Raw genomic sequence first — 13,318 nt, 5'->3', positions numbered from 1 at the left:
CACCGAGGACGGGCGTTCGTCGTTCGATTGCGCAAGGGGCGAGCACCGTGCCGCAAGAAGCGAGTACTGAGCGCTAGCTATGCGCTCAGCGTCTCCGACGCATCTAGCTGTATTGTAAGTCTCCTTCATGCATCGGAGAAGCATGGCGATGATAATTTTCCACACCGATATTTCACTGAGAGTTCGCGCTGTCACGTTGGCACCGGTATTTGTTTGGCTCGACGACAGGGCGACGAGGGGATCCGAAAGGTCGAAATGAAAAGAAGTTTCATTGCCACATAAGTGCAGGTAATTACAAATCGAGATAAGTGCATTAATCCCGCGCAGCACTTCACGACCAGCGGTTGTTACTAAAAGGAGTGTCTGTAGAGCAGATGTGGCCCGTCGCCTGGTGGGTCTGCCAGAAACTGCGTCGACTGCCTATCTCGGAAAGGTCGCTTCATAAACGTCCGCGAGTAGATCATCTAGCAGAACGTTGTTCGAGTGATCCGTTCTACTGCGCTTGTAAGCTCGATCCGGGGACAGATACGACGCCGGGCAGAGAAGGATCCGGGAGAATACCTGGTGGGGGGCCAGGTAATTGCTGACGTAACACCGCCCTGCGGGGAAGGGGTAGCACAGTCCACGTAGTGGAACCCTTTCCATCAAGGCTCAGTGACGGGTCACGCGTTCTTCGGCACTTAGACTTAACCACTTACAGAAAACAGCGGTAGAAACATAAGTCATAAATATAATTCAGCCACATCACATCTAATGTCTAGCAAGCAACGTCAAAGGGAACCTGAGGATTGGGGAGGATAGTATTGAGTGGCGCCCTTAGCGGCTCTGCTGCGAAACAGACCAGATGAGAAACAAAACAGACTACACTGGCTCATTACCATGGCCGAAGAGGTACCAGTGTTTTCAGCAGGTCAGTAAAAAAAAAACAACTCCACAATACTACGCCACACTTCATACATACCTTGATCTTAAGTTATTATGCTACGTGACCGTGGTGTCATATGTGCTTCAATTGATTCTTTTCTTTTAATCCGCATTGTGTAAGCGCAGCGCCGGCCTGCTGCTGATTTCGCAACTCGCGCGTCAATTTCCGATGCGCGAGCAAAATATCTTAGGCAATGCATAAAACCCTACAGCACAGGTGCATTGTATTTGCCCTTGAAGACAGTGTTTGACCGAAGTTTTAGCAGCAACCCACACGGCGATATTCACACAGATATTACCCAACCATGCGTACATTGCTAGGAAGCGTCGCACGGCAGGTTGGCGACTACTTTCACCGAAAAACCATTTGAATTTCAAACGGCGAGCCAAGTCTACTTACCTAGTCTGGTGTTGGAACCTTAAATTCATCTTGAATATCTAAAATTACCGCATTTACATGCAGTTTTCATCGAGCACGAAAAAGACATTATGCTTCGATATCAAGGAAAGAGGATCTAAGCCGTACGAGCAACAGACGAGAACATTCTTAATTTACGTTCCGGGAACGCCAGTCCCTTGCAGCTCAGGACTGCGTTCGGAATCGCAAATGAGTGTAGCAATTTTTACGGTACTGCGTGCGAAATCGGTAGCCAGCCATTAGGCCGGTACGAAACTCGGGCCTGGTGCTTTTTACTAGCAACCTTCGCTTCGAAACACAGCACGCAAAAGTGAACGAGCCCAGCACTGTTAACAGAGAAAAAAGTATCTTGCACCAGTTGCGCAGCGGTGAAGACCGCAATACTCAGGCGTAGCAGCGAAAGGTACGCTCCCAGCGCGGACAGCAAACAATTATCCCCACGAAATAGACACAGCTACAAATATCCACACGCTGTATGGGAATCGGTATACAGCGCTCGTCAGACGTCGTCACATGGAGACAGAAAAGCACACATAAGTCAGGCCGGCCGACTCGTAGACGATGAACGGCTCCAGCACAGGGAATCGACGGAGTTGCAACGACGAAGACGGACGCACTAATCACGGCCACCAGCCACCGACCTCGGCCGCTCACTTCGGCGCACTGGCGGTGCTGGCGGGCCGGCACGTCGAGGGAAAAAAACAGCGTGCTTCAAACTGCGACTGTGTTGCAACACCAACGCTCATTGGTCTCTACAAAGTCACGAGGTCCCAGGGATCTGTCTGCAAACAAAAAAAGAGAAAAACAACGTAACGGTGGTAACGGTCAGCCAGCGAACGATGCCGAGGGGGAAGCGAGCCTGCGCATCGCCTCCCACCCCTTTCTTCTTCTCCCCGCCGCTGCGTTGTTTGGTGACGGCGAAGTGGCCTGGAGAAGGGGGGGAGACAAGCTTTCGTAACGGCGGTGGCGGCGGCATAATCGCGGCGGCGGAAATGCAGCTGGCTCCAACCGTCCGAGATGCGCGGCTAGACGCGCTGGGTGCGCCCGTCGCGTTAAATAAAATGAAACAAATCCCGCGCTTAGATACAACGCATGGAGACAATAATGCATTAGTCACGTAGTGGAGCAATTTTGCAGGTTTTGCTAACGTACTACTCTCAACGACCAGTACTTTATCTCCGCCACCCATATTCTTTGCCCAAAGAGTTGGTTAAGTAACTGCTGGGAACTTTCACCTCCGCATACGGGCAAAGAAGCGTTCTGCCAGTCGGGTGACAAATAGCTACCGAGGAACGCGACCAGAAGTATGGAAGTACATTGAACTCGATGTTGTGCTTTAGAACATTAGCACGCGAAGTCCTAGTTGGGCTGGGCCCTGGCATTTCTGATATAGAGGCAAGAAATGGAACCGCACGTCTTTAGAGAATCCGGGCTCGTTAAATTTCTTCAGATGTTCTATATTATTCCGTACTCCACTACTCTCGTGCACGTGTACCTTGAGAACGTGAACAACACATTTTGAAAAGCAAAACATAATTCAAAGGTTCGGCGAAGTAACCAAACTTGAGGCATATAATGGTCTTTTGTGCACTTTACCTTATGAGCGCGTGGATTCTAAAAAAAATCTTCGAGTGAAACGGACCGTAGCTTCGCCTTTGCGAGGATGTACGCCGTAGTGGTGGGCGAATGATTAATATATAGAGTTCGACTGGGTTATCCGATGATGATGATGGTTGGTTTTTTATAGAGAAAGGCCTATTACGGGCAAAGTAGCCAAGAAAGAGTTGTTTTATGAGGATGAGGTGATGGTAAGTCTAAAACATTCAACTAAAAAATATACGTGAAATGACATAGAAGACAATGTAGATGATTGGTGTAAAGGGCCAGGGTGTCAATATGCATGGTAAGTAATGAGATGTAAAAACTTCACATCGCTAAAAAACTTCAAAGTACGCTTCTGGGTGATTATAAGGTCGTCCCCTAAAAAGTACGATGGCTGTGGTGGAATGTGTTGTCTGTATAGCTGTGAGAAGTGTCTGTGTCGTGTTGTTTCTTGTCCATTGCATTGTATGAGGATGTAGATCACGAATAGGGCCTATTCGCACCTGCTGCACAGAGGTCTTGGCGATTCAGTGAGAAGGTGCGAGTGCGTTGCATCCGTGTGCCCTATCCGTAATCTAGCCAAGGCGACTGATGTGCATCTATTACGTGTGTCGGTGGTGTATGGTCCCAAGTGTGGTTTTATTACGTGTAACTTGTCAGTTTGTTCACTCCAGTGTGTTTGCCATGTTTTGCGAAGTTGTTGTCTTATGTGTGAGTTCACGTCGGTGAAAGGTAATGCGGTTACATCTACCGTATTCAAGATTGTAGCAGCAGCAGCCATTCGATGCCCGGCTTCGTTCCCGGCTATATCACAGTGGCCAGGGACCCAGCAAAGGACCAGTTCAAATTTATGGACATACACAGACATATTAATACCCTTGACGATAAGACTTTAGAAGACTTGGTTAACGACAATTCCCGCACAGCACTTAGGCAATCTGTATAGATAATGGATTGTGGGATGTGCCTTTGAAGTACATGATTAACAAGAAGTACACCATAAGCCTCTGCCGTAAAGACACCATACTCGGTGAAAACTTAAGAACGGCACCGGAACTTGCTGCTGTGCCTTATCACCGTAGCCGGATGTTTCTCCGCGCTGCGCAAGTAGGGCGTTACTGGGAATATTTTTAACATGGCGTGAGCCGTTACCGTGATTGTTTGGACTTAATATGCTTATAAACGACGCCAGTGACGACAAACAAACTGCGTGAGACAAGGCAGACGATATCACCAATTCATAGCAAACACCTTTCAAAACGCGCGCGCACTGACGTCACGGGTCCGGGGCGTTGGCGGAGTGATACACTACATGATGTGGTCCCGTTCTTGAGTTATAACCGAGTATACCATTACTATTAAGATTTTTAGTGACATTAAAGGGCTGATGAAGAGCTTTTTAAAAAACATTTGTTGTGGCCATTGCAGTATGATTTCCTCGTCGCTGTATACGAAAAACATGTTTATTTTATGTGTAAATACACCCAAGCCATCTTTTCTCGTCAAAATAAACGACCCCTGCCCGGCGGCGCGGTCAGAGCCCTGGCTGCCTTTCAGGATTGGCCGGCTGCAGATGACGTCATATTCGGAAGTACCGGTGCTACTGTGACCGCTCGGCCGGAAGATCTCATTCTGTATCCGTTCAGATACGGGCCAGAAGGACCTCTGGTGAATGGAGGGCTCACAAAATTTTTCCTTAAAATAATTATAAACGCAACAAGTTCGCTCGCGGCGAGTATTAGAAAGGGGTTCTCCCCCGACGACTCATGGCCAACTTCTGTTTCTCGGGTGCAGAGAAGTTGTGCAGGTATTGGTTAGCCGCTTTCGCTACCAGCACTAGTTACAATTCCTAGCACAATTTTCGAACACACCATCATCCCCGTCCTCGAATGTGGAACTTTGTTTTTATATTTGGACAGGCGGCAAAACACTCTGTGCAGCGGCCTGCGGCGTGCGCAGGTAGCAGCTAGCGATGCGGCCGCCGCCGGCTGCCGCATCGCCCTGAGGTCGGTGCTCGGCCGGTCAACGGAACGTATCATTGCTGCGCAAACGCAGTTTCAGAATAGTGGAATCGAACGCTGGTGGTTCCTCAAAAGGTAGAGGAACGAAACGGAGCACGCTGGTCCCCGATGAACTTTATGGCGAATTCCATTGGGCGAACAGGAGCAAGTGGAGCGAGCAGCCAGAGCAGCACACGGGAGTAACGGGGACGTGTGCTTTCAAACCGCGAATGAAACATTCGCGCTGCTCTGGGGGCAGTGAAAAGAGGGGGAGGGCGAGATGTCAAGAGTCATGTGACCAAACGTTCCGCGTGCTCGTTTTGTCCGCACGCAGTTATTCCTCGCCAGTTTTGCCAGATACGTGCCGGTGGTTTTGTGTCTGCCTTCCGCATGGCGACGAATGAAGAAGCCGAGCGGATGTTCATGGTCATAATAAAGGGGTCACCATTGTGTCTCCCAAAAATTAGCTGGGAACGATAACAGCGTCCGCCGTCTCTTCCAGATACGACTCTACCTTCGGTCGCTGCTCCGGCGGGGTGAACAGGTGCTCGAACATAAACTCATGCAATGTCAAATCGTCGTCGTCGTCGTCGTGGCTACTGCTGCTGTCCGATGATGAGCTTGCGCTTGAATCTGTGCTGCTTTCATCATCTAAAAGTAGCACCAATCCCTTTACCAGACGGCCGCGCTTAGCTGCTGCCGTACGCACTGAGCGACTACCGCGGCTGCTGGATTCGCCATTTTTCCTCCGCCACCCGGGGGTAAAACCAGAAGTGACGCAAAAGAGGTCATGTGACTTCCTCGGCGTTCCCTGTTACTCCGCCGCTGGCGACGGAGCACCGAGAACTGCTCTAGGCTGCTCTCGGAGCCAAAAAAGTGCTCCTCATCGACCAATGAAACACAACGCCCCTGCTCCTGCCCGACCACTGGAAGACGCTAGAAGTGGAGAGAGCACTTTGGGTGCAGTTAGAAGTGCTCCTGTTTGCCCAATGGAAAGCGCTATTAGAAAAACGCCTTCCCCAACAGCTCCAGCCAGCCTGGGTTGCACGGAACGCCTCGTATATTGGGAACTTTAGGCTTAGCACCGAGGCGGATATTTGGTCTCTGCATTCTCTACTATTGCGAATGACTATCCTAGCATCCCCTTGATCGCGTGTGAAACCTTATTTTCACGTTCATAGTCATTCTAGCCATCGGTGCTGTGTTCATTCTTGCGCGCAGGTAACGTCATCCATCGGCCTCTCGCCGCATCTCGTGCTCAGGCAGGTTCATTTGCTGCCGTCGACGAACTCCGCGACCGGTCGGCGCTCCGCATCGCCATACCAATTCGATCACCTCTTCCAAAATCACCGTGTATTACAATCCCTAGCACAATTTTTCCCCACACTAACAGCCACTCTCTTGCATGTTCGTTCGCTTTTCACGACGGCTTTAATTCTGGACGGCAGGGAAGAGCGGTGCGTGTTTCCGTCTCAAAAACGCTGTAACACCAGCACTTCCGGTGACGTCACACAAAAATAAAAAACAAAAAACAAATACGCAGAAGCCGTCCATGCATTAAGTAGTAATAAGGATAATCATAAAAAGTAAAAATATTGCTGCGCGTGTAAGCATTTGCATCAAAATGTTTTATGCATTAACGAAAGTGGGGCGGATGCGCCACGAGCGCCTACTAGTGGTAGAAAGCACCCGTAAAAAAAAAGAAACAATGGCGTTTTATGATGTGTGTGTGTGCGATTTGTCCAGGAACTGTTACGAATGTAGTGCATCATAAGGCTCTAAAGTCGTCTGCGCCGTGTGTGTCTTGCCAAGTCGTCATTTGTACGTGAGGAAGTCGTGGTGGGCTGTTTTTACTCGGAGCGTCGTCACCTATCTCCTGCCGAGAACGTCCTGGCTTCATTTGTTGCTGGTGTGTTGTGTGTCTGTAGCAGTTATCAAAAAAATAATAATAATAAACAGCGGGCGAGCGCGATCATCGTACAGGAGGCGATGGCGCGTTGCTTGTGTTTAAATTCTCGAGTGACAATGGTTGTGATCGCATTGTTTTTCAGCAGTATGCCAAGCTTTTCACATGGACCATTTCAGTGCTGTTGCTTGCCCCGAGGCCCGTCGCCGAAGCTGTAATTAGCGATGTAATTATTAAGGGTATTTACTAATTAACCGTGAGCGGTAGCGGTATGGTAAAAATGCACACAGACTGCCTTCACTGCGAGTTGTGAGCCGGGAACGCTGTTTGGCGTTCCGCCTGGACGGAACGATATAAGCAAGGGCTTTCTCGAAATCCCCGTCACCTTATCTACGCTTGATAAGGAGCGCATCCTGCACCTGTAGTAACTATTTTTAGTCAAGTTCACGAACAAAAACACAGCCTCCGAAAAAGTTGTAGTTCTGGGTATTGTATTTCTGAAATGCAAGGGCGGAAAGTATATTGCACGATTTCTTTCTCAGCCAGCTAACAAACGGTGATATAATCGCAGGAATAATATTGGAATAATACTGCAGCATCTGAGTTGGGACCATTTTTGCAGGGGCCGTGCTCACAATTCTCGAAATTTCTATTCCCCCAGAACGCATATGTGTCAAAATTGGAAGGTTAGCAGCAAAATGTGTCAAAATTGGAAGGTTAGCCGCAAAAGTAGATAAAGAGAGCGTTAAAATTAAACTGCACCTGTTGACTGTCATTTGCGAACGGTTTTGTTTATTGTCCGTACCATCTAACAGTGGTTCAGAGACCAGAGTCACGTCACTTTGTTGGTACAGTCAGAGTCCTTCAATGCTTTACTGGTCACGAAACTTCGGCCCTCGCTTCATATAGGGACCGCGCCCGCCACTACAGGCGCCACCGCCGCACGAAGGTCATCCAGCCGCCGCGCGTGCGGAGTATTGGCTAGCTCTTGGCGTGCAAACGCTCGCTGATTTTGGTGTGTGCGCGCTGATTAAGTGTGTTTTTTTTTTCGTAGTAGTTAGCGATGAATAATCCAGTTATTGTGTTTATCACCTGCCTTCAATGGGGTTTTATTTTTCGAAGTAAGTTACCGTAGACTTCGGCCGCGAACGGCAACGGCTTATGTGTGCTCTGGCACAAGCGCTGCGCCGTCGTGTTTACGGATTTTAAATCTATATTGCTTCTTTTCTTAAAGCAAAGTTGTAAATACCACACATACGGTAGCTGTGTAGTCACGGACTGCTGCGGGCCTATCGATAATACAAAAAAAGAACTGAAAGAAACCAAGTACGCGTCGTTCAGACTACGCTTAATGAATTCGTTGATTGCTCTGGAATGCACAGAACGCTAAAAGAGATAGCCCAATAGTATTGTCGTTTCGATGAGTGGGTACATACTTGAGAACATCTAAAAACGCTGCAGAAACGCGAAGGATCAAAACATGAAGTTGCACCATATCTTTCTGCTTCCATGCTTTGCAATCCTTGCAAAAACAGGAAGCGAAAAAAGAACAATGAAACTGATTTTATCACACGCAACAAAAAATTTCAATGTTACGAAGGGAGACAAAAGACCGTGGTCCAGCGTACAAAAATTTATTTTTTCGCGCGGCGATGTGCAGCACGCGGAGGAAACAGAATATTGCCACGTAGCCGACGCAAAGCTTTTCTAAACGCAGCGAGCTAGCGATCTCCTGCACTACAAAAAACTAGAATGAAACACAAACGTCGAAGAAGCAGTCCGCAGTGTGACGTGAACAGATGAACGTCGATAAAGTGAGTTGCGCGGCGTTTCTATGCATGCATTACTCTTGGAACGTTAATTTCAGATCCACGGAAATGGAATCGAGAACATTGTCGAAGAAACAAAAAATCAAGTTAGCGACAAGGTGGCACCCTTTCCATATCAAACAATATTGCCCGGCGGGACGTACGAGAAAAAGAGCAAACGGGCGCTCCGGTTGAAACGCCAGATAAGAAACCGGAATCGGCCACGCGCGGTTACAAGACAAACAAAACGAACCCTATGGGATAATTCGCGGAAATTTGAAAAGTAAAAGCATAAAGACGTCCCAAAGCTTTTTTTACACGCGAGCCTGAGCGCAAGGTAATAGAAGTTTGCAAACAGGTAATGAAGCACCGCTACAACCTGACTGATATGACAAAAATCCGGCTTTAAGATAGCCTTGTACAATTCTATGTTCAGCATGCTCTAAAAAGGGTACATTGCTTTTTCCATTCTCACACACAGTGCATTTCCACACACTGTCGCACACTTATAATCGAAGCTGAAATCTCCCGTTGCTTGCCTTGGAATGGCGCCCCTCCATTTCTCACACAGCTGCCCGTCCTAAAGAGAACACAAGGCTTTGCATCTCTTTAACAGGTGGTTCTATCAGAGAAGTGGAAGAGATGAGGATCCTGGGCCTGCTTATTCACAACAAACTTAGTCCAGAGACCACCATTGCCAAACTGAAGCGAACAGGTGAACAGGTCGGACGGATGATACAACGCGTATCCAACACGCGCGGAGGGTTACGGGGCAGAGACGCGCTCCGGCTCGCCCATGCCTTCGTAACCAGTAGGATCCTCTTCTCCGTACCCTACCTCCGTACGAACAAACAACACGAGAATCGCATTGACGTCATCATTAGGAAGGCCAGAAAACGAGCCCTTGACCTCCCGGTGGCTACCTCCAACACCAGGTTATCGGCGCTGGGAGTGCTCAATTCGTATCAAGGGCTGAAAGAGGCTCATCTCACAAATCAGTACACTAGACTCGCACAAACGGCGTCCGGGCGTCACTTGCTTAATCGCCTACAAATCAAACATGAGTGCATCACAGAGGAGACGTGCAAATTCCCAGAGTTGTGGCGGCACAGGCTCTGGGTGCGTCCACTTCCGCGTGACATGGAAAAGCACACTCACGAAGGCAGGAGGGAAGCACGCGCTAAGACCCTGGAAAGGAAATACGGAAATGGGCGAGGTGTGTTCTATGTTGATGTGGCAGGACCGTCGCCTCTAGGGTTTTTCACTGCCGCTGTAATTCACAGGGACCAGCAAGTCGATGGGCTCTCCTACCGGGCTCCTAACTCCACGCAAGCCGAGGCGATTGCCATAGCGCTCGCCGCCTCGGACCCGAAGTCAAGGACAATAATAACGGACTCTCGCCGAGCCTGTGAAAGGTATTTAGCGGGCACGGTACCACCCTTGGCCTACAGAATTTTAAAACGAGTGGTGCGGTTCGTAGACCCCGCTCCTAAAGAAATTGTGTGGTCTCCGGGGCATCAGGGTCTGAGAGGTAACGAGGCCGCGCACGCGGCTGCCCGAGCGCTTACCCACCGGGCGCCTCACCCATGCTCTCCCGGCTCGGAGATTAGCAAACCACTTCTGCGGTTTAGAGAAATCGTAAAACATTACTGCGATAACCGCCGGCTTTACCCAGCCCCTGCACAGGGTCTGAGCAAGGCCGATGAGCGAATACTGCGGCGCCTGCAGACGAACACATTTATGTGCCCTGCAGTAGCAAAGCATTTCGACCCGAAAACAGATGGGCGGTGTCTGCACTGTGGGGAGGTGTCCGACACCTTCCACATGGTGTGGGCATGCCAGCGCAAACCTGCGTTATCACCCAACCCTTCCCCTACCAGAGAGGCATGGGAGGCAGCCCTGCTCAATTGCTCGGGGCTGGAGTCTCAAAGGGCTCTAGTTCGACGGGTGAGGGTGGCGGCCTTGACCAATGGGGTCCCGGAATAGGGACTGCACCTGTGCGGAGGGCCACATGCCCTAACTCTCTTTTATTCTGAACAAAAATAAAGTTTCACTCCTCCTGCTCCTCCCGTCGCTCGGTCAACAGAACAAGGAAACATTGTCTATGGTATCGTTGTACAAGGAACGACATCCCGGAACGCAACACATGTTCGGCATCGTCGATGCACTACTTAAGTCGCATCACAAGAGCGCGATATGCACGTTACATTTTTTTTCCGCACAAAACAAACACAACTCGCCGCGGCTCCGCCGTTCGAGCCAGCGCAACGCCGCCCGAGGAGTGACCTCAGTGAGAGGGTGGCGCCACCGCGCGGCGGCCAAACGCAGCATATGAAGCTCTCCCATTGAGTTACGGAGCAGTTTCGTGACCAGTAAAGCATTGAAGGACTCTGGTACAGTGTAGGGTATGGGGCATCTCATAGCACCATTCCCTAGTAGGCTGCATTGCAGGTGCTTAAAATATAAATTATAGCCTACATCTGAGAATGTAATTCCCAAAACCTGTGTCACCGAAATCATGCAGGTGCCACTGACAAAACGTTTTTCACTTGTTTTCTACAGCTCCAATGCCACTGTCTACCACCAGCTCAGCTCCAATTTCTAAAATTTCAATAACTGGCGACAGTGCCAGTGTTTCAGTAAACTACTTATATACTTTATTGCCGCTTTCCAGTTTTCGCTACAATTTGCGTAGACTTTTTGTCCCATTAATTGCAATTTTTGAGGTGAAGATGTGTGCTAGTAGTCCCTTTTTCTTTTATTGATTTGATCAATTGTGTGGGGACACAAACCAAAAAAAAAAATTGCACTTTCCAGCCACCTCATTGCATAGAGTTGATTTCCTGCACAAGCTGGGTCAACTTTTCAAGTGTAGTCACACGCCAGGAGCATCTTCTAGTTGTAACAAGGGCCGAGCACCAGGCTTGTACCTATTTTCTCAATAGATGCCCGGCACCACCAAGGCACACGAATGCACATGGCGACTTCCACAGCTACGCTGCACACTCTACTCAGTAACCGCCTGTGGTAGGACATGCCGCCAGACTCTTCCTCCCTTCGGCAATGCGGTGTTGTAGAAGGCCGGGGCCCCACCAGATTCACAAAGGTCGGAAGCCCCTCGCAAGGGTAAAGGCAGCTTTCCAGGCGTGAGTTATCCTTTCAAAGGTCCGCACTCGACCAGGGACACCTGTACCCATTAAAGAAACCAGTGGGTGCCCGGCGGTGCGCAGATTCGAACCCAGTACTTCCCCCATATGAGGCGAGTGCAGTACCTCTGAGCTATCGCTGATGAGGCATAGCCACATTACGTTTCTGCAGTGCACTGCAGAAAAGTTGTGTCCACGTAATCCAGGAACACATTGACCGCCAGACTCATAGGGTTTTCTGCAGAGGGTTTTCTGACACCAGTGCTTAAGGCGGTTGCAGACTGCCTCCGTATCAAGTTTAAAAGGCAAAACGAAAGTGCAGAGGCCCGATGAAAACAAGGTGAAAGTGATGCCGTATCTTCATAAGCCGTCGCACAACATAAAATTATTTCATGGCGCAGTGTTCGAGTAGTGTTTTCCGCACCATGAAAGCTGTCCAGGCTGTGCACGCACATTGAAAATGCCAATACTGGGAGAGCTGGCAAAGGTCATGGTGGAGGTGTGGGTCCTATACAAAAATTACACTTGTGTTCATGAGAAGCACCAACTTCACCGTCTCTGACATTTTCTCTCACCGCGGCTTCATGGCTGTAAACAAGAGGTGTGCTTGAGAAGCAGCGGCTTTACAGCCCGAGGGCCTCACATGAATCCATTCCAGCGTACTACATAAGTCTGCAATTCTTGCCGTAGCCTTCTAGTCAGAAGCAACAGCCCACCTCTGCAAAGGAGCAACATTAGCACCTCGAAGGACTGACATCAAACCATTGCAACCTGCTGGGCAACTGGTTCCTATTCTTACTGCAGCTGTACAGCCAGAATATTCTTGAAATGCAGCAACATGAAGCGCTAAGGTCCTGAACTATTCTGATATGCCGCATCATTTTCTATTCTTAGCGCAGCTGCATAATCAGATGCAACTGTGCATGCTTGAAAATCAGTGACACAGCACTCTGAAGCCCCTCCAACTCGTCATAGTTGCTAGAACAATAATAACTTCCAAGTGTATGGAAGAGATGTTGAATCTAAACAAACTAAACATTTATGGGAAGTCTCTGAAAAAATTGTCCCACTTGGTAGAATAATGGCTCTATCGTTGTAAGGGCACGCTGGACACCTGACTGTTTGCCAATACACTTTGTAAACTCCTTTGGAAAAATTTATACTCCACTGTTAAACTGCACAAGCACCAAAATGTAATCATGAAACTCCAGCCATCACTATGAAGCACAATTTCAAAAGCACATTTTTATTGCTCACAAAGGTCATTCTACAAACTCTGAAGAAAAATAAAGGAAAGATAAATTGCTGGGTTCATTCCTCAGAAATGCACTGCACAATTCCAAAATAACTTTAATAGCTGACGACACTTCAGACAGAATCCAATACTGCCAACAAAATAACGGCAATTTGAGATCAGTACACCCTTAGGTGTACTGAGCCCCTTTGATGCCACCTTCATTAGCAACGGGAACAATGAACCACCACCGTAGCAGGCATAATAAAACACTGCGTGT

General features: G+C 48.9%; 1 protein-coding gene across 1 annotated transcript; it reads left to right on the top strand.

The window, feature by feature from the left end:
* Positions 1–9,390: 9,390 nt before the first annotated feature.
* LOC144145521 (uncharacterized) lies at positions 9,391–10,644 on the top strand. Its single transcript, XM_077677176.1, has one exon. The coding sequence runs from the start codon at positions 9,391–9,393 to the stop codon at positions 10,642–10,644; it is 1,254 nt and encodes a 417-aa protein (XP_077533302.1).
* Positions 10,645–13,318: the final 2,674 nt, after the last annotated feature.

The sequence above is a fragment of the Haemaphysalis longicornis genome, unplaced genomic scaffold (genome assembly GCF_048455015.1).
Source record: "Haemaphysalis longicornis isolate Haplotype H1 unplaced genomic scaffold, Haemaphysalis longicornis Haplotype H1 scaffold_7, whole genome shotgun sequence".
Taxonomy (NCBI): Eukaryota; Metazoa; Arthropoda; class Arachnida; order Ixodida; family Ixodidae; genus Haemaphysalis; species Haemaphysalis longicornis.
Note: the sequence above shows the minus strand (reverse complement) of the source record. Positions and strands in the feature narration are given on the sequence as shown.